The sequence below is a fragment of the Equus caballus genome, chromosome X (assembly GCF_041296265.1).
Source record: "Equus caballus isolate H_3958 breed thoroughbred chromosome X, TB-T2T, whole genome shotgun sequence".
Classification (NCBI taxonomy): Eukaryota; Metazoa; Chordata; class Mammalia; order Perissodactyla; family Equidae; genus Equus; species Equus caballus.
In genome coordinates, this window is record NC_091715.1 from 99,609,765 (window position 1) to 99,629,748 (window position 19,984).

At 43.3% G+C, this 19,984-nt stretch overlaps 2 protein-coding genes across 2 annotated transcripts in view; both read right to left on the reverse strand.

The window, feature by feature from the left end:
- Positions 1–4,991: 4,991 nt before the first annotated feature.
- Positions 4,992–18,159, reverse strand: XKRX (XK related X-linked). The gene is made up of 3 exons (XM_005614337.4): positions 16,709–18,159; positions 12,545–12,813; positions 4,992–6,758 (listed from the first exon to the last, which is right to left on the reverse strand). The coding sequence occupies exons 1-3, from the start codon at positions 17,041–17,043 to the stop codon at positions 6,013–6,015; spliced, it is 1,350 nt and encodes a 449-aa protein (XP_005614394.1). The 5' UTR covers positions 17,044–18,159; the 3' UTR covers positions 4,992–6,012.
- The window catches only part of TRMT2B (tRNA methyltransferase 2 homolog B), a 136,135-nt gene continuing 122,773 nt past the window's right edge, over positions 6,623–19,984 (reverse strand). The window contains exon 16 of the transcript XR_011434929.1: positions 6,623–6,758. The gene's annotated coding sequence lies outside the window, so the exon portion shown is untranslated. The remainder of the gene's footprint in view (positions 6,759–19,984) is intronic.

Sequence of the window (19,984 nt, forward strand, 5' to 3'; positions counted from 1 at the left end):
TACAAAAATGGGATCATTGTTGGGGGCGCCCAGTGGCATTGTGGTGAAGCTTCACATTCTGCTTTGGCGGCCTGGGGTTCGCTGGTTCAGATCCTGGGCGTAGACGTACGCACCACTTATCAAGCCATGCTGTGGCAGGCATCCCAGATAGACAGTAGAGGAAGATGGGCACGGATGTTAGCTCAGGGCCAGTCTTCCTCAGCAAAGAGAGCCGAATTTGTGGTGGATGTTAGCTCAGGGCTAATCTTCCTCAAAAAAAATAAAAGGGGATCATTGTTAAAGTATGATTCTCAAAATGTTAAAAAAAAAAAAAAGTTTTACACAAATAGAGAGTGAGCATGTGTCAAAGTTTAATTTTAAATCATGAAGGAGGAAGCCAGGAGTATGGCAGTTAACTCAAAAGAGGATATGAGAACTGGCATTTTATATATAGTCAGTTAAAAAACAAAAGAATGCTGGGGGCCGGCCCCATGGCCTAGTGGTTAATTTCTGTGCACTCTGCTTTGGAGGACTGGGCCCAGTTTCTGAGCGGGGACCTACACCACTCATTGGCGGTCATGCTGTGGCAGCAACCCACATACAAAATAGAGGAAGATTGGCACAGATGTTAGCTCAGGGTGAATCTTTCTCAGGTAAAAAGAGGAAGATTGGCAACAGATGTTAGCTCAGGGTGAATCTTCCTCAGCAAAAAAACTAAAAAAACAAAGAAATGCTAAATAAGATTGCTAAGTTAGAATCAAAGCTGATTAATGTCCTACAGGGCAATAACTGAAATCGTGGTGTCTTCTTTAGGTGGACAGAAAATAATTACCATTGCATCTTAGCAGTTTTACAGAATTGCAAAATGACTGGACCCCAATCAATTGTGTTAAATTATAATTCGTTAGACCAGAAGAATCAGATGACACTGCTCTTAACGTGACATTAAAGCCTCAAGTAATCATCTTTCCCTTTTGTATTAGTTTCCTAGTGCTGCTATAACAAATTACCACAAACTAGGTGGTTTAAAAAAAAAAAAAAACGAAAAAAAGAATACCTCTTCTTACAGTTCTGGAGGTCAGAAGTCCAACACCAGTTTCACCGGGCAGAGATCAAGGTGTCAGCAGGGCCCTGCTCCCTCCGGAGCCTCTGGGGGAGAGCCTACCTCCCTGCTTTTTATAGCTTCTAGAGCTGCATTTCTCAGTCTGTGGCCGCTTCCTCCCTCTTTGAAGCCAACAGTGTAACATCTTCAAATATCCCTGCCTTCATCTTCACATCACCCTCTCTCTTATACGGACCTTTATGATTACATCGAGCACACCCAGATGATCAAGGAGAATTCCCCATTTCAAGGTCAACTGATTAGCAACGTCGATTCTCCCCTTGCTTCCCCCTTGCCACGTCACCTCACATATTCACAGTTCCGAGGACTGGGATGTGGAGATCTTTTGGGGAGAGGGGCCTAATTCTTCGGATCACACCCTTGCTTTCAAATTCTGAGTAATTCTTCATAACCTCATCCTACACATTTTGTTCTACAGCTTCCTTTTTCCACTCAGCAATGCTGCACACATCTACCCCACTCTTCTGAATGGTTGCACAGTATTCTAATTATGGAATTGCCAGAATTTAATTGTTTCCCTCTAGATGGAAACTTAAGTTGTTACCAGTTTTTCGCTGTTATAAACAGTGCTGCAATGAACATTCCTATACATATCTCTTTGCACAATTGTGTCTAGGAAAAATTCCTAGAGGTTAAAATTCTGAGACAAAAAGTATGCTCATTTAATTCTGACAAGTACTGACAAACTGCCTTCTAAAAATTTGTGCCAATACATTACTCTCATAGCAGTAATGTATGAGAGCGCTGTTTATCTCCAATGTCACTTATACTCCATATTTGGGATTCGCTTTTGAGTCTTTCAACATCTCCATAGCTTTAAGATATCCACATAGGTTTTCCTGGTACAAAACAAGAGTTTAATAATTGTTTGATGAATTGAAGGTTAGAACAATGCAAATCCACATGTACAACTCAGAGGGCTTGTCCTAACAATGATACATCGGTAACACAGCTAAGGCGTGCAAATGTGCCTTGAATATTATAAAGTGCTATTCAGATGGTAGTTATTATTTCCACATGTGGAAATGTGTTCTTTTCACACTTAGTTCTCACATCCCCCACAGGTAGGCCTTGCTACTTCTGTTTCACATGGTATATGCATTGTTGCCCAGGCTCATAACACATACTTTCCCTGTGTACTCCACAGGCTCTAAGGTCTAAAGCATGTGACTGATGGTGCCAGTCCTTCGGGAGGAAAGGCATGATACGATTATGGGCATATATGTCTCCTGAAGATAGGAATAAAGCCCAATAACAAAAGCTTCAGAGTATGAGGATCCCCATTCTTGGGTAGATAAATATTCTGGAGGGTCCAGAGTCAACTGATCTTATTCAAGTGACCTGAGGACTCCTCAGAGACAGAGCCCCATGGGTTTAGATGGAATGTCCTGGTGAGTACCCTATCCTACAGCCTCCCACCCCACCCTCACTCTTGGAAGTAGCAACCAACTCTGTAATGCTAAGAACCATGATCCTGTGAGGGACAGGTATTGAGGGGGCTAGCTGAAAGAGAGCCTAGGTCAACCTAGGCTCTCAGGACTGTGACAGCTGGGAGAGGGGCATTATTGCTGACCATCCACATCCCCTGGTCTGCTCTAGAACTAGGAGTCAGCTTCTCAGAGGGAGTAAGAGCAGTGCTGGCAAGAGGAAGTATAAGGGAACGAGCTTTGGCACGCCCCTGCCCCGCTCTGATGGTTGTGTCTGAGGAGGGAATTCACGCAAACCTGAGTGGGCATTGCTCCCTTCAGTTTTATTCCCACAACCAGGGTCTGGAAGGTATATGTTTAAGAACATTCAGGAGACGAAATCCTGAAACTAGAAAGGAAATGGGTTCCTCTACCATCCTCCCCACACACAAACTTCCCAACCCTCCCACCCTCTCAATACCAACCTACAAGTACATGTGAGCACACACTCAGTTTTCATCTCAGGCTTTTTAGGACTTCACCCTTCTCTGAGTGAACTGAGTGGTGTCCCCTGATAAGGAGTGTTTGTGGGAAGGAATGCTTGATATGAACTCAGCCATAGCCCAAAAAATATTCCAGAAACTAGTAACATTAAAATAATTTCACAGAGGACCTAAGAGGACTTAGAGGTTTGTGTCACGATTAAGAGTGTAAGCTCTGGAGCTAGAGCGCCTGAGACTGAATCCTGGCTCTGACACTAGCTGTGACCTTGGGCAGCTCACTTCACTTTTCTATGCCTTAGAATCTTCATCTGTAGAATTGGGAATAAAAGTACCTACCCTTATGAGAGTTGTTTTGAAGACTGAATGAAATAATGCATATAAAGCACCATGCCAGACATGTAGTGAGTGTTCATAAATATTAGCTATTGTTCAATTCTCCTACAGTGTCTCACTGTATGTATGTTCTATGTCCATAGTCTTCAAAGCACTTATGGAGCAAATAAAATTGACAGCTAATAGTTTATTTAATACATTTCCTTAACAATATCTGTTGTTACAATGGCCTCTTTCCTCCAAACTTCATGTTTCTGCCTTCCTTTCTCCAAACCCACTTGCTGGCCCCATCTCTGCCTCCTCTCCCACTCAGTAAGACATGCCCCTATACAAATACCCTATGTTGCTTTAAGATTTCAAAGAGTAAAAAGAAAGTAGTCAGTTAAAGAAGTGTTCGCAGATGGAAGGGGGCACTTTCTCTGCCCTACCACCATATTCCACAATTCCTTCTCCTTTGTATCTAGAAGCTTGCTGTGGAACAGAAAGGCCACCACCTATAGGAGGTTCTGAGGGTTCATTTGCATAATGTGTCACTAGCGTCTCTTCTCCTTGGGCAAGGGCAGCAGGTTTTTCCGGTCAGAAGCTGCTCCACACCCTCGCCCTAAACTTCCTGCGTTCCTGGGATACTAAGTCACCGAGGCTGGGGAGGATAAGTGGGCAAAAATATGCCTGGTCCAGGACCAAGGCACACTTTTCTGCCCTGCATATCTCCACTCCAGCTCTAATTGGCTTGCCTCTCTCAGTGTGTGTCTCTATGTTCCCAAAGCACCCACCCCTTAAGTAGCTGATTCACATGGCTTTTATGGACCAAATTATAGTTCTACACTGCTCTTGCTCTTAATGGAGGGCATATTAACCACTGGGGAGAAACTCCTGCTTGAATTCCAAAGAGGTGGTGTGTTCTTCTGGAGGTCTGATAGATCATTTCTTTCAAATTCTGAAATACACAGTCAGAAGACGGCAGTGTGAGCTTTTCATGACAACAACCTAAGTCTCTTCTTCAACATGAAAGATGGAATGAGGGAGTTGGGTTAAAAAAGGAAATCTCCACCGTTCCAAAGCAAGTCAATTCACTCTCCCACAAATTAAATATCCAATCTTTTTAGCCCCAAACAGTGGCTGAGGATGGGAAAGCCACACTTGACCTGCCAGGAAATAGGACAATCCTAGCTAATATCCCTGCTACTTAGAAGAGGGAGCTCCCCCAACATAACATCCTGACACTGGATAAGAGGAAGGGAAATGGCTAAGGATAAATTCTTAGCAGGACCCCAAGAGTAAAACTGGATGAGGATGAGAAGCCTTAGGGCAGATTGTTCACACTTCCTTGCAGCATTGTGGCGGTCACAACTGGCACATGCTACCAGGAGTTCTTCTCACTTTCCTGGTTTCTGAGGAGCAAGCAGTAGGTAAATGCTGGGATACTTGGTCCCAATAGGCAATGGCCATAGTATCTTCAATTCCTTGGTTACCTCAGAAGTATCCAGCCGACATCCCCATCAAAATGCCCAACTTATATGAGACGTAAATATGGAGATACTTGAGAAAGGGAGAACTGCATTCATCCGCTGGGGGTGTGGGAATGAGCAGAAGGTTTATAAACATACGCTCCTTATTAGAAAATAAAATCCTATGGGCAGAAACCAGTACAGACAATGCTTTAATGACATCTGGTTTCCTTCCTCTGCTTTCACTCTGCCTTGGAGTATTAGCCACCGTCCCAACCCCAAACAGCATGAAGTTGATGTCCCAGCTTCTCTCTCCCCTAAAAAACCAAAACAACAAAATACTCAGGACAGGAGCAGACACAGAGCAATCTTCACTTCTTCTACACATTAGAAACATTTCTGACTACAGTTCAGCTTCTCTGAGGTCCACATCAAGTAGTAAAATGCCAAGAGAATAGAAAAGCTGGGTTGGAGGGAATCCCTGATAATGAGACACAAAGTGAGAGAGTTTACTCAAGCACTCCACTCAACAAGCTGGAGGCCCATGCAGGTCCCTGAGAAGGAGAGTCATTCTGGCTTAGGCCCTGAAGGAATCCCACTCTGCAGCCCCTCCTCAGAGTGAAAAGAGAGGCCCCTGATGAATGATCACTAGTAATACCCTAATGGAGAGCTAACTCGTTTGGGGAGCAGCTCTTTTAATAGTGGGAGTTTTCTTCTTAACCAGAGTTTCCCATTGGAATTAAAAGACCTCAGCCATGCTTATAGTTACAGGTTCCACATTAATCAGACTGTTCCTGGCAAGGTCCCATAGCCAGTTAGTGGTCACATCCTCTGATCAGTCAGGATATATTCTGGTGGGATTCCGCGCCTTCAGCTTAGCCCCGGGAAAGCTCAGTAACGCCTCAAGCAAATAAGCAGAGCTAGAAGGTCAGAGGAGTCTTAGGTACATGGAGGTAAGTTATCCCACAGGGCAGCCAGATAGCTGCCCTGGGTGGGAGGAGTATGAACCTGACCCTTCCAGGTATATAGTGGCTATACCTGGTGTCCAAACATAGTAGTCAATCTTAAGGAAATAAAACTTATTTGGGGGCTGCTCTTTCTTCTGACAGGCTTTACCAGAATACCTGGTGGGTATTCACCCATGAGCCTTGTCCTCTCCTTCAATTTTGCAGTTGTACTTGGCAACCCCCAACCGATCCCAAAATACCCAGGAGACAGAATCAGACAATGCTTTGCCTTGTTTCAGCATCCACGGATGGCTCCAAGTCCTCAACCCTGCCCCGAGGATGCCGGTGGCAGCAGACACAGTGGAGGTAGTCCACTACATTGTGGGTGAAGAGCGAGCGCAATGGATGCAAGTACTGGAAGAAGAGGAGCATGAAGCCAATGGAAATTAGATAAGCAATAATGAGCTGCAAGGCAATCAAGGAATGACAGTAATTCAGTAACACTTTCACTCCAAAGAACTTAAAAACCAAGACCATGATCACATTCTCTACCAATCTCACACTATAGTGCAGGCCCATATGTCCCCAGTTCTGACCTTTGTCAACAAGGTCCCTGTCTGCCAACTTCAACTGTAAGGCTGACCAGCAAGAGAAGTTGATGCCAGCATAGAGGACAGTAATGGAAATCAGCACCACTAGGGTGCCGACCCTGCTGAAATTCTTCTCAATATTATTGGGCATCTGGCCACCGCTCCTCCAGAACTTAACCCAAGGCTCAAAGAGGATGATCAGGAAGTTGAGCAATAAGAAGGGCACAGCCTTCAGTTTCAAGGTGGCTGAGAAGAGCACCAGAATCATGAGGCGGGAAGTGATCTCCAATGTCCGCCAGATGGTGATGCAGAGGACTTCTAGCGGCCCAAGGCGAATCTTGTATTCATCGTACTTGATCTGGATAGCCAACATATTGCAGAGGGTAGCCCCATAGGTGACAGATATCAGGGAAAAGACCATTAGCACAGCTGTAAGGAAAAAAAAACAGAAAAAATAAGCAATCAGTCAATGTTGGTGGTGAAACTTGGACTCTGACCCAGAGGTCCAGAGAGATTATAGGAGAGATTTGAGGGCCCCAGTTAAGAGCAAACTCATGTGTGATCACAGCTATGTAAACAAAAAGCATGCACAGAGAGAAATAAACTAAAATATATATTTTTATGATAGGGATTATACCAGTTTTTTCAATCTTTTTTCCACATTTCTCTAATTTTCCAAATTTCCCATGATGAACATACACTGTAATACTTTAATAATCAGATAAATGTACAAAATGAGTTTTTTTTTTTAAAAGAGTGGGTCTCAGAACTAGCATTGAGAGGTCACTAACATAAAGGGAGAGGGCGGCATCTACCTGATGAAACAAGCTTCTAAGTCAACAATGGAGGCAGAAAGAACTCAATCTGAAAAACTCCAGTCTCAGAGAACGCCTCTGGTAATATAAGTCCCTTCTTTGATGTATATCTTCCTCAAGGAACTAATCTTGTTTGTGTGTGCTTCTAGAATGTGTCAAGATGTGCACTGGGAATTCCATGGGAGCAGAAGGGCTCATGTCTATTTTGTTCACTGCTGTGTCCCCAGAGCACAGCACACTGCCTGGAATATAGTATGTGCTCAATAAGTGTTTGTGGCCTTACTGGAGAATCCTGGGTTTAGAAAGGCAGCATAAAATACCTATGATTAGAAGCCCTTGGTTCAGCTGCACGGGAGCTTGTGCAAGTCACTGAATATCTGTGTGCCTCAATTTCCCAATTCAGTGAGATACTCTAGAGTTGCTTGTATTAATACCAGCAATGTCAGTTCAGCACCCCAATGCTTTGGTATACCTTAGGAATCCTCAAATTTCAGCAGAGTGATTTAAAAGCTTAAAAGCTCTGTTTCCTAGCCCATGATCTCCATAACATTCTATGTTAGAGCAGAGGCCTTGAAGGGTCAGGATGCTCCCTAATCTGCTATACTAGGTCTCAACTATAGATCAGAGTGGCCTTTTCGTTTTCTTCCTTTGTATCGAAGGATACCGATCACTAAGAAAAATCTAGTGCTCTCAAGGAAAGTGGGAGGCCCGAGAGGTACTCATCCAAAAGGAAAGCTGGAGCTTTCTGTTCCCATAAAAATGCTGAATCCAGGGAACTAGAGCCGTGGAGATGTCAAAGCAATGTGCAAGAAAAGCAAAGACCCTCCCATGGAAACCCAAAAGGAAGCACGGCTTTGTTTTTTGAGATCTTTTTCCGCTCTAAGTAGAGTGTTGGAATCTCAGAGACTGGAATGGGAGACTTCTTTTTTAAGAGTTTTTTAAAAAATTATTTTATTGAGGGCATATTGGCCTCAATATGTACATATGTACATGTCACATTGTGTAAATTCCAAGTGTACATTATTATACATCAGTTTCTGTATAGTCTGCATTGTGTTCACCATCAAGTCTAGTTTTTACCTGTCACCAAACATGTGTGCTCTTTGATGTATTTTGCCCTCCCCTCACCCCCTTCCTCTCTGGTACCCACTAATCTGTTCTCCTTATCTATGTGTTTGTTAGGGAGACTCTGTTAAAGTGGCTACTCTTAGCTTTATTTTTATTTTTTTCTAGTTTTATTGAGATACAATTGACATATAATATTGTATTAGTTTAAGGTGTACAACATAATGATTTGATAAACTCTTAGCTTTATAAACCACTCTCAATCTCAAGCCTCACGAGCTGATGCTCCTTGTGGAGTTGGCAATGTCAGAACATACGTACATCTAGCCAAGTGTCGTGATGCTTTCCCTTAAATTAGAACTCATTTATTGATGGTAGTGTAATAAAAGGAAGAAAGCCTGATGCTTCCAATAAATGTAAAAACACCTTCCATCTGTCTCCCTACAAATAGACTCATGTCATAAGAGATCATAATGCTGCTAGTGAATATGCTCATCTATGCTGATCCAGATGGCCTCCAAGAGAAAAAGGGACTAGAAAAAGGGTAGTAAGGAGAAGACAAGAGAGTGGGTGAAATGAAGAAAACTAAATCAAAAAGTTATTGACAAAATCTTAAAAGAGACAGTGTTGTCAGAAAGTTTTTAATAGGAAAAATTACTGAAGAATTGAAAACAAGGTCTTTGAGAAAACTTCCCTTACATCCTTTGTATAGTGATATTGTTAGAAACACGTCTCCGAAGGCAGACATCCTGGACTCCAACTCAATCTTTGCCATCTATTACTTATGGAACCTTGGGGAACTTGCTTAACCTCTCAGTGCCTCTGTTTCCTCATTTGTAAAATGCGGATAATAATAATAATTATCTCATAGGGTTGTTGTGAAATTCAATGAAATAATTACACATAAAGGGCTTAGAGAAACGCCTGGAACATGGCAAATGCTATCTGCTAGCTCCTATCATCATCATCATCATCATTCCCTATTTCCAGAAGCATAGTAGATGTATTTACTTTATTTAGGCACTACCTTGACACTTAGGAAATCAGGTGATTTTAAAACTGATAGAACTAAGAAATAAGCCTTACGAAAACGTGCAAGACCTCTAGCAAGAAAACTATACAACTTTAGTGAGTATATTAAAAAATATTTAATGAAGTACACTTCAGTAAAGTTGTATAGTTTTCTTGCTAGAGCTCTTGCACATTTATGCCATAGATCGTGGTGATGTTCCATGGATATATACTTATCTCCAAACACATCAAGCTGTATACATTAAATAGGTATAGCTTTTTGTATAGCAATCATACTTCAAGAAAGTGGTTTAAAAATATTTAATCAAGTGGAAAGGTTTATTATCTTCTAATATGAAATTGATTGATCCTGTAAAAATATAAATTCCCTCCAAAATAACCTAAATAATTTAATGCAATCCCAATCAGAGTCTCAATGCAATGTTTTTTCCTTTGTTGTTGTTATTGTTTTGCTTTGTTTTATTTTTTGGTGGGAGAATTGACAAATTGATTGTGGAAATTAACCCATCTGGAAGATCAGGCTAAACCACTCTACCAGATATGAGTTGTGAAAGGCCTTTGCAAGAAAGGTACAAGATCTAAAAGCAATAAAGAATTTGAATACACAAAAGTTTAATACTTTAGAATGCCAGAAGATACCACAAGTATATTTTATATATTCATATACTGTGTTGCACATGTGTGTTGGACCTGTGTTACAGGTATGACATGTACATACACATCTAAAATATGTGAGTATGTACACACACACACAACATTATACAAATGTATACATTTACACTCATCCACAGCAGGGAAAAGATTAATAGTCAAAATAAGTAAATAGCTCCTACAAATTAATGAGAAAAAGACGTCACTAGAAAAAGTGGGTAAAATATATAAATAAGCAATATAAAGAACACACAGAATGACCAAACATGAAAAGATGCTCAGCTTCATTCATAATTCAAGGGAGCAAATTATTAAAACAATCAGTCATTTTATAATTATACAACTAAAAAATATTTAGTTTACGATATGAAGAAATAGGCATATTCATACACCGTTGATGGGAATATAAAGTCATACAACGTTTGGGAGGGTTACTTGGAGTGCAGATAAAATTCTAAACATGCAGATGCTTTCACCCAGCAATTCTGTTGCTAAGAGTTTTATCCTACGGAGTCTCATTCCAGCCCACAGATACGGATAAAGATGTTCACTAGAGCATACTTTGCAATTAGAAAAAAACTTTTCTGCATGGAAAAATTAGAAACAAACTGAAATCCTACCAATAGAAGACTAGGGAAATAAGAAAGAAGGTCCAATTCATAGGAGGGAAATATATACTATATAGCATGATTATTACTATATGTATATATAAATAACCGTTGAAGAAAGATATATTGGCATACTTTTGGAAAAGGCATGTTGCTGAACAGAAAGTTTAATACAGTTCTTTTTTGACAAAAATATACATACATATATGTTGTACGTATGTTTATATTTGCATAGTAAAAAGAAGTCTGGAAGGATAGATACTGAATGGTCAATAGAGATTACCTTTGGGGAGTGAGATTACATCTCCTATTTTATATATATTCTGTATGGTTTTGAATCTTTACCATAGCCATATCTGATTTTTATAACTAAAAAATAAGGACCAAAAATACTAATACATGATCATGGTAAAAATTTCTTTCTTTTTTTTTTTTTTTGAGGAAGATTAGCCCTGAGCTAACATCTGCCGCCAATCCTCTTCTTTTTGCCGAGGAAGACTGATGCTGAGTGAACATCCATGCCCATCTTCCTTTACTTTATATGTGGGATGCCTACCACAGCATGGCTTGCCAAGCCATGCCTTGTCCGCATCCGGAATCCAAACCAGCGAACCCCGAGCCACCAAAGCGGAACGTGCACACTTAACCACTGCACCACCAGGCCGGCCCCCAATCATGGTAAAAATTTCAAACCACATAGAAGGGTATAAAGCAAAAAGCAAAAGTCAGCTGACTCCTCATTTTTCTTGCATATCTTTCTAGAAATTTTCTGTGCATATACAATTAGCTGTAGGGCAATCGGTTTGTGCATGTATTACCTTTATAATGTATACATATTTTAATTATGTGATTTGATGATCCTCAAAATTCTCAAGGGGAAAAGCATCCTCATTTCCAGAGATTTTTCTCCTTTCACTACTGTCAATTCTAGGTATGTGAAAAGTTTCAAAACCAACTTCATGAACAATTCTTAATGGAGAAAAAGAGAAAAGAGGGCAAATTTCCTCTTTACAATTATGTGAGAGATGGGCCTTTGCCAAGCAGAGTCAGCACCTAATAATAAGGAAATGGTCCAAAGCTGGACCCACAGCTGTACCAGCTCCAGCCCAAGCAGATGAAGTTAATCTCAGGCTGTTAAAACTCATGAACACTAGCTCATCTCGACTTTGAGGAGACATTTCATCCTCTGCTAGAGGTCTTACTCACCTCAGGGTCCCTCTTTTACAAGATCCTTCTTAATTTGGGGGGAAATTAAGACAGGCACCTCTTTGGTAACTTCCTCCAAAGATCATAGAGAAGGTCGGAACTGGGACCAGGCCTGAGTCTCATCAGTACTCATTCCACACCCCTTTTCTTTCTCCCCACTGGAGTTGGGAGGAGTGATTAAATCAGTGGTTCCCAAATGTGGCTGATCAGAATCAACTGGGGTACTTTCAAAAAATACAGATTCCTGGCCTCCCTACAATCAGATTGCTGCAGGTCCAAGGAAGAAATGTAATTTTAAAAAGAGGCTTTCACCCAGTAATATATTTTCTCATGATCAGTAATATTTGTGAGCCTCTTATTTAAAGACAGCCATCCCCAAACCAAAACAAACAAAGAAACAACCTCAGTACAATTTAAACTCTCTGGACTAGGGAAAATGTCCTACTGGTTGCTGGTTTTACTAGCTGCTTCTGGACCCAGAGAGGGTTTATCTGTGGCAATTTTAGTCTATATAGCTTACCCCAGTTTACGAAATCTGGCAGGCGTGAGATGTCTGGCTCTCTAAGTTTTTTGATTATCTACCCATACTGTCCAACAGAACTTTCTGCAATGATGAAAACGTTCCGTAATACCTGTGGTGTCCAACACAGTAACCACCGGCCATATGAGGCTATCGAACACTTGAAACATGGGTAGTATGCCTGAGGAAGTAAACTTTTTATTTTATTTTAATTTAATAGCCACCTGAAGCTAGTGGCCAGTGTATTGGACAGCTCAAGTTCCGATTTCTAAGACCATTGATTTAAGTGGAGCCCTCCCGTCTCCTGACCCAACTCACCTCTACCCAGGGGAACCTCTGCAGAGATCAGGGTCACATAGAGCTGATAGGTCAGCTGGGGCACTGAGCCCAGAAAGGCTTGGATCTGTGACATACGTTTGTAGGCATTGCGGTGCATAGCCAGGGTCCGGATGGAGTGGCCCACCTCCCATTCTATCAGCACCTCCTCGCCATTTATTAGCATCTTCTTTCTGGTGAGGCTGACATAGGGCTCCTCCTGCCCCTCTTTCTTCCACAGTGTGAGGTACTTAATCATGGCCTCCAAACATCTGCAGAAGTAAAGCATCATGGGAACTTAACTAAAGCTGTCTTGGGAGGGGAGCTTGTAGTGAGGGGGAAAAATAGCTCGGGGAGGCTGTGTTATGTTTTGCCATTTCTCTCCCATCCTACTCATTTCACATGAGTCAAAGAGTTGGTTGTGCCTTCTACAAGTTACTTGAGCCCAAATCCTTTTTTGTTTGGTTGGTCATTGACTGACCTAAGAACACCATTTGGGAAGTATTTCTTTGGGTACTTAAGGAATTGCTTTGTCTCCTTAAGAATGAGCCTGTAGTAGACAAGTGCCTTGAACACAAAGATATTAAGTAAATAATGTGTTGAGAAAGATGAAGGTTCCAGAAGGCCCTGGTTTTCATAACACCTCCAGTTTCTGAGGTAAAGCATTCCCTATTCAAGGCATTCCGCTCCATAATTGGGGCTTTTGAGCTCTGTTTTTTCAAGAGAGAGTGACAACTATGACTGTCTCAGCCAAAAAGTCTTGGAGGAGATCTGGAAAAAACTTCTCATACACAGGAAAGCCATTTAGCAACAAAAGTACTTAAAAGACTTGACAACTCACAACCAAATATGCTATATACCTAGGGAACTGCAAAAGATCTCTCGAAAGGTTTCTTTTGGGGCCTCTTGATCTGTTTAGGAACAACAGCCTTTTAAACTTGATTCTTTCTTTACAAAGAGTAAAACATCCTTATGAGAGCCTATCACCCTTGAAATAGTGTTAAGACCACATTTCCTGCTGTACCCCTCCCATCTCCTCCATATCAATAAGAAGTCGTTAGTAGTTCTGATGTGTTGAACAGAAGAGAAACAACATCTTGTAGAACATCTTGTTTTGGAACATCTGAGTTACTACTTCCCCCATTCATCTTGAATGGAAATTGTGGACTATTTCTTATGACAAGTAACAACACACGTGATGAAAATTAAGACATTTTTCCTGATAGACAGGGGCAGGGGTTGTATTTATCCTGCCCAAAGCTCTTAGCACATAGTGGGAATTTGATAGATATTTGCTGAGTAAATGAAAAGAGTGGGAAGGAAGAAAAGAATATAGGGTGAGAAATGACGGGAGGAGGGGATAATAATAACCGCAACGTAACAGAAAAATAGACCAAAGACAAGCTCAGAGATTTATTTGCTCTCTAGGCCTTTGGCTCCTAAAAGGAAGGTTTAGAACAAGTCCGGTTGCCAACCTCCATACGATCCCTCTGAGATCGTTGCCTGCGTGCCAGCCTGAAGCATGTAGTTGGAAACATTCACTTTCTAGGGACAAACTCTAAAACCCAGGACAGAAAAAGATGGAAAAAGAGAACCGAGAAGAAAAAAGTGACATTCTCTTCCTGTTCAGGGAAAATGCATAAACGCATTTCCAACAAAAGATTTTAGATTTCAGTCCAAGCCCATCAATGATACTGCGAATAAAATACTGGGGGAAGCAATGGCATGAAGCATTCTTTATGCTTCTATTCTTACGGTTACTTACTGGTTTAAGTAAGGGTGTTTGCTATGCTTATAAACTTCAGTAAATTAGAGTACATTTTTATTTCCAGAAGTATCTTTGCATTTCATAAAAGAGAGCCAGGCCCTCCAAATACTTTCACGTGCTTAGCAGCACTCATCAAGTTCCTACCTAGCTAAAATGTAATTTGCCTTGAAAATAAGCCTATCAAGGACATAGTTTATGAGCTTTTAACTATTTTTTCCCTGCTATGGGGTTAGCTGACAGAGATTATAAACGCTTTCCAATCATTTTTTTTTCTTCTTCTCCCCAAAGCTCCCCAGTATACAGTTGTATATTCTAGTTGTGAGTGCCTCTGGTTGTGCTATGTGGGACGCCGCCCCAGCGTGGCCTGATGAGCGGTGCCATGTCCGTGCCCAGGGTCCGAACCAGAAAAACCCTGGGCCACTGAAGCGGAGCGCGCAAACTCAACCACTCGACCACGGGGCCGCCCCCGCCAAATCATTTCTAATGGAAGCTAAATGACAAAAATGAAATACGGTACTCAACACTCCATATGGAGGGTCCAAATCAAGGATGGCTTGGGAGGCCACAAAGCAAATAAGGGAAGTCAAAACTGGGGACTGGGGCGGTTTTTGCTGATATTTGCTTCTTGAGAGTGCTCGATCTGTTAACTCAATATACTGCATTTGAAAAGGGAAAGAAGAATGGTTTCCTTGTTCCTTAGTGACATCTCTAAATTTCCTGGTTCCAAGTGCAAGATGAGGTCTTCCCTTTACAGCTTAACTTCAAAGATTTAGAACTGGAAAGGATCTTTAGATTAACCTAGTCCCAAGGTTGCATATAGGCCAGTTGAGTCACATCTGACCAACAGCTGTGGTTTGTTTGGCCCATACTGTGTTTTAAATTAGTCGCCAAAATTTAAAATCATGATATTTCACATGAAATCCTGTCTTGGAAGACACTCCTGAAAAGTTGGGGGATCTGGCAATACTGGGTCTGACATCCAACAGGGAGCCAATGGGCTGGAGCTGCAGGGCAGCTGCCTCCTGCAGGCAGATCGTGTGGCCTCCGGACTGCCACTGCACTCACGACTCTCCGTCATTTCTCTAACACTGAGACTCCATTTTCATTTATCATCACAGATGAAGCTACTGTTTCTTTCATACTTGGCCTGCTTCACTCATTTATGACACCTGCCTGGCCCTGTAAGCGTCTGAATTTGAGACCCGTGATCTAGCCCAACTCATTTATTTTACAGATGAAGGAACTGAGGTCCAAGGCATCTTCAGAGATTTCACGAAGGTCATGCAACTAGTCAATGACAGAGGGAGGACTAGATTCCAGGACTTCTGAATTCCAGGCCACTGTTTCTGTTGATAGCCCATATTTTCTCTGATGGAGCCTAATCGATTCCTCCCCATTTACACATATATTGATAAAAAAATTCTAAGGGAGAAGTTTCATCCTTAGTTTCAGACTGTGTTTACTTCTCTAAGAATGAACTATCTCCCCATTACAATTACAATATCAACACTCTGACCCACATTCCTCAGCTGACTGCAGGTTTCTGCCTCTCTTGCAATAAAGACAAACTTGGTCCATTCCTTCCTCCTGAACTCATAAATTTTGCAACATCTCCCTATCTTGAAAATGTCATAGCATTCAAATGAGATGGTGACACAAATACCTGTCTCCCTAGGATAAGGCACACCCTTGCCCCTTAAAGGCAATCTGAATGGAAAGACTTGGTACTATTACATTGTGCTACAGCATCCAGATGGAGAGGTGGACTGTCTTTCTTTGCCCCCTTCTAACTGTGTGCCTTTATTGCAGAAAGATACAAAGAGATAAACAGGAGGTGGATGAACTGAAAGACAATAATGAAGTACAATGGGTTGGGGTACCAGATGACCACAGATGGCTTAACATATTTTCTAGATGACAAATAACTCTGGAAAATTTGAAAATGGTGGCAGCACCAGTCCAAGCAGCTCAGGGTAAAGAAACTGAATGTGAGATGGGATGAAGTGGGGAAGGAACTTTCCTCCAATTTACAGAGCATCTAAAAGGCAAAGTCCAAATAACACACGCTGAAGCTCCCGCCTGTGTGCACAGTGACCACATCAGTTGGTCCCATACCAATTTTCAAAACCCAATTCCAGATAGTAAACATTGTCTAATGAGGTCTTACCAATGATACCATACCTAGTTTTGGAACACAGGTACATGCCACATGTTCATTGTGGTGGCATTTAAGATTTCAGATAAGATTTTTTTGGATGGTAAACAGGGAAGCCAAGAGTGGGAAGGAATGGGAGAATTGAGTAGATTAGAGGCACAGTACCAGTCTTGTACATATTAGCTTCATCTTTCTCTGCACAAATCTGGGGGGCGGGGAAGGAAGAGATTAAAAAGTTGCTCACCTGATAACGGGTCCCAAGAGGATTAGATGCATAAACAGTGATAGCGGCTTGTCTTTGGCCAGATCTCTGTGGACAAAAATGAGGGTCAACTGGACCATAATGGATGAAAACATAAAAAAGGAAAAGGTGTATGCCATCCAGTAGGTTTCACTATTCTTTCGATAGATTCTAACCATGTACAAAGCAGACGCAGCCTCCCCACAGTACAAAAAGGTGGAGAAGAGGATGCCAAATGGAAAGGTAAATCGGGGGTTGGCCCCACGGATGACATTTTCCTCCAGAGATGAAATGGGATCCAGGCTTGGCTCCTCAGGAATTTCATAAACGCGGTCCATTGTCGAGGTTCTGAGCGTCGTGGTCTGGTCTTCAGAGCATCCCCCACCCCTACCCCCCAATTAAACTCTGTAGCCACTGCAGTCCAAGTATTAGCGAAGAGAGCAGTCAAGTCCGATTCCAGAATCTACTAGTTAGAGCAGGGGACTCCTCTCTTCTAGTCTCAAATTAGACTTGGAGTCTGGGATGGAGAGCTCAGCAGTACCACTTTGAACTTGACTCTCGATTGGTCCAGGATTCGTCAATATACGTGATGTGAAACTTGGACAAGACAAAAGCAATCATCTTAGCGCCTAGTCCAGAGTCCAATTCCAGGCTCGTGAAGGGCCATGGGAACAGCTGTTCCCGTGGCGGCTTCTTTTGCAGACCCCAAGGTAGGGGGGTAGCCACGCTGTCCTGGCACCAACACTCAGCAGCAGTGCCCTCTCAAACCAGCCGAGAACTGAGCCAGAGAAGAAGAGGGGGCGCAGCCTGAGCGTCCTTTCGCGGATTCAGTTTAGTGCCTAGCTACCCTAGGTATTGCTAGGCTGTGGCTCTTAGCTCGCCCGCTCGCCGGCGCTCTCAGGATCCGCGCTGCGTCGAGGGTTCTCAGGATGGCTCTTCGGATTCCCCAAGCTCTGCCCCCAAGGCAGCCGGGCCAGGGGCAGAGGAAATGCCACAACCCTGTCCCCGAGCTCAGTCTCGGGGGAGAGGAGCAGAGCGCGTGCGCGCGCGCTCCAGGATCAAGAGAAAGGTGGAGGGGCTTCTTTTCCACGGAGAAACTTTCCTATCGAGATGCACGACGTGCGGGGCGCCAAGCCAGCCGGGCAGATGTCCCCAAACTTTTGGGCGCCCTCTGCTGCCGGGGTCCTGCCTGGCCCGCAGTTCCAGCTGTCAGAGGTCTGCTGCTTCGGGAACTAAGGCACCGACGGCGGGGCGGACGAAATGGGAGAGACAGCTGAGGCCAAACAAAACCAGCCTGCGAGTTGCAGGGCGGGCAGCGAAGGATGCTCGGCGTGGAGAGGCGCGACAAAAAGCGGCTTGGGCCAATCCTCAGAAGCACTTCTCACCACAATCCCTGGAACGGGGGGGAGCCACAGCTTTCCTCTTCCCCAAGAGCAGCAGAAACGCCCACTTCTACCCCGCCCTCCCTAACTTAGCTTGCTCCCACACTCGCTCAACCCACGCGGTTACGCAGGTGTGTCTCTCTCGGCCTCCGGGTTGAACCTCCCTAGGTCCTATTGCCCTCCAGATAATATCACGGTAAGACAATAGGACGGGGCGGGGGGCGGTGCAGAGACCTGGGAGGCAATTGGGTCAGAGAGTTTCCTAACCAGGCCAAACTGTATGCAGCAGAGGGAAGACAGAAAAGGGGGGGGGGGGGTGTCAAGACTCAAGGTCAGCCCACAGACACTCAAAGCTCATTCTATGCCTTGATTTCTCTACTTGCAAAATGAGGCCAGGATAGGAACTTTAGAATGAACTTTCAGGTCTTTGGCTGGAAGGTTCTGAAGAAGTGCCAAATCCTAAAGAGACCGGAGAGGAGCCAAGCGAGCTGTTAGTGAAAACTGAGAGGGGTGTCTCAAAGAGCTCTGAAAACTGCCTGGATTCTGAAGAGCAATCCTCCCCCACCTCACTGAGCTTTTGTTTTCATGGTTTCATTTGCATAATTCTAAACCCCAGAGAAAACGAGAAAACATCTGCCTCCTGGTAACATAAATGTAGCAGAGCCTGTGCCAATCTTTTGCTGCGGGAAGTCAGTAAAAAGAATCTATGTGCGGAGTGGCTAAGTGGCGGCCACCAAAATGATGCCCTCAAGAAAGACTCAGTCTTGTCGTTGTGTTGGTTTTTAAGACTCCTGCAATTGCTGCCTCTTTTCTCCAGGGCTAATTCAGGGAGAGATCAACTTCTAAAGGGTGTTACCTTGAAGCAGACACCCCATCTTGGTCTGCACCTGTGCTAGCAGCTGGGTTAGCAGGCTGATCCTTCCCCCTTTCTGTTTCACAAGGCAGTTCAAGACTATCTGAGAACACGTCACACAGAGTGTCGACTGGTTGGGACTTTCCAACTGGCACAAGGTTCTCCACCAACAATATGTGGTGCAGAACTTCTTGCGGGCTTCTAAGAACCTGTTCTCAAGATAGATCTCATGTAGGGTGAAAAACTCATCTCACTTTGCTGAGGTGGGATGAGGTGGTCACCCTAGCATGGGAGACTGAAGCTAGGAAGAATGCAGAATCCCAATGTTTTTCTTTCAGCCTTTCCTCCTCCTTCCCTGTACCCTCCTCACTCCCCAAATACACAAATCTACAAGGCCTTCCTATTTTGTTCCAAAACAACTCCTTCTGTCTGCCACTCAAGGCTCTCTCTATCACCACACTACTTGCCTCTCCAACTTCATTGCCCACGGTACACATCCTTTGCTCCAGTCCAGCAGGTTTTCTCAGTAAATCATAGTTACCTTGCTCACTCCCACCTCTGTGCCTTGTTGAGGCTATTTAAAGCCCCCTTCACTCTTTTCCCCCTTAGTCCAAACCCTAACCTTCCCTCAAGGGTCAGCTCAAGCACTACCTCCTCTAAGAAACCTTCTCTCACCTCCCTAACCCTCACTTTTCCCAGTCTTTGTGCTACTGGCACATGCTCTCTTGAATTAGTCTTTCAGCTCTTTCTTTTTGCCCCACCTGCTCAACAGAAGTGTAGACTCTGGGAGGGATGCTCAATTAATGTTTATTGTTGTTCTTCCTGATGATGATAGTGATTGACAAATGGCAATGATGACAAAGCTTCCTCCCCCATACTTCCTCCAGGAAACGATGCAAGACTCAGGCACACTCATCTCTAAAAGCTGTAGCCACTGTAGCTGGGGGCATAAAGTCCTTTGGGACACCCAGTGCCTCAGTCAGCCATTCAGCTCACAGAGGATGCCAGCCCACATGATCTATCCCTTCCCAGAGATCCTATGGC

Coding starts and splice junctions, on each gene's coding strand:
- XKRX (XM_005614337.4), bottom strand. CDS start 17,043: ATGGACCGCGTTTATGAAATTCCTGAGGAGCCAAGCCTGGATCCCATT. Junction 12,814..16,708: donor CTCTTGGGACCCGTTATCAG/GTGAGCAACTTT, acceptor TTACTTCTGCAG/ATGTTTGGAGGCCATGATTA. Junction 6,759..12,544: donor AGAGGTTCCCCTGGGTAGAG/GTGAGTTGGGTC, acceptor TTTTCCTTACAG/CTGTGCTAATGGTCTTTTCC.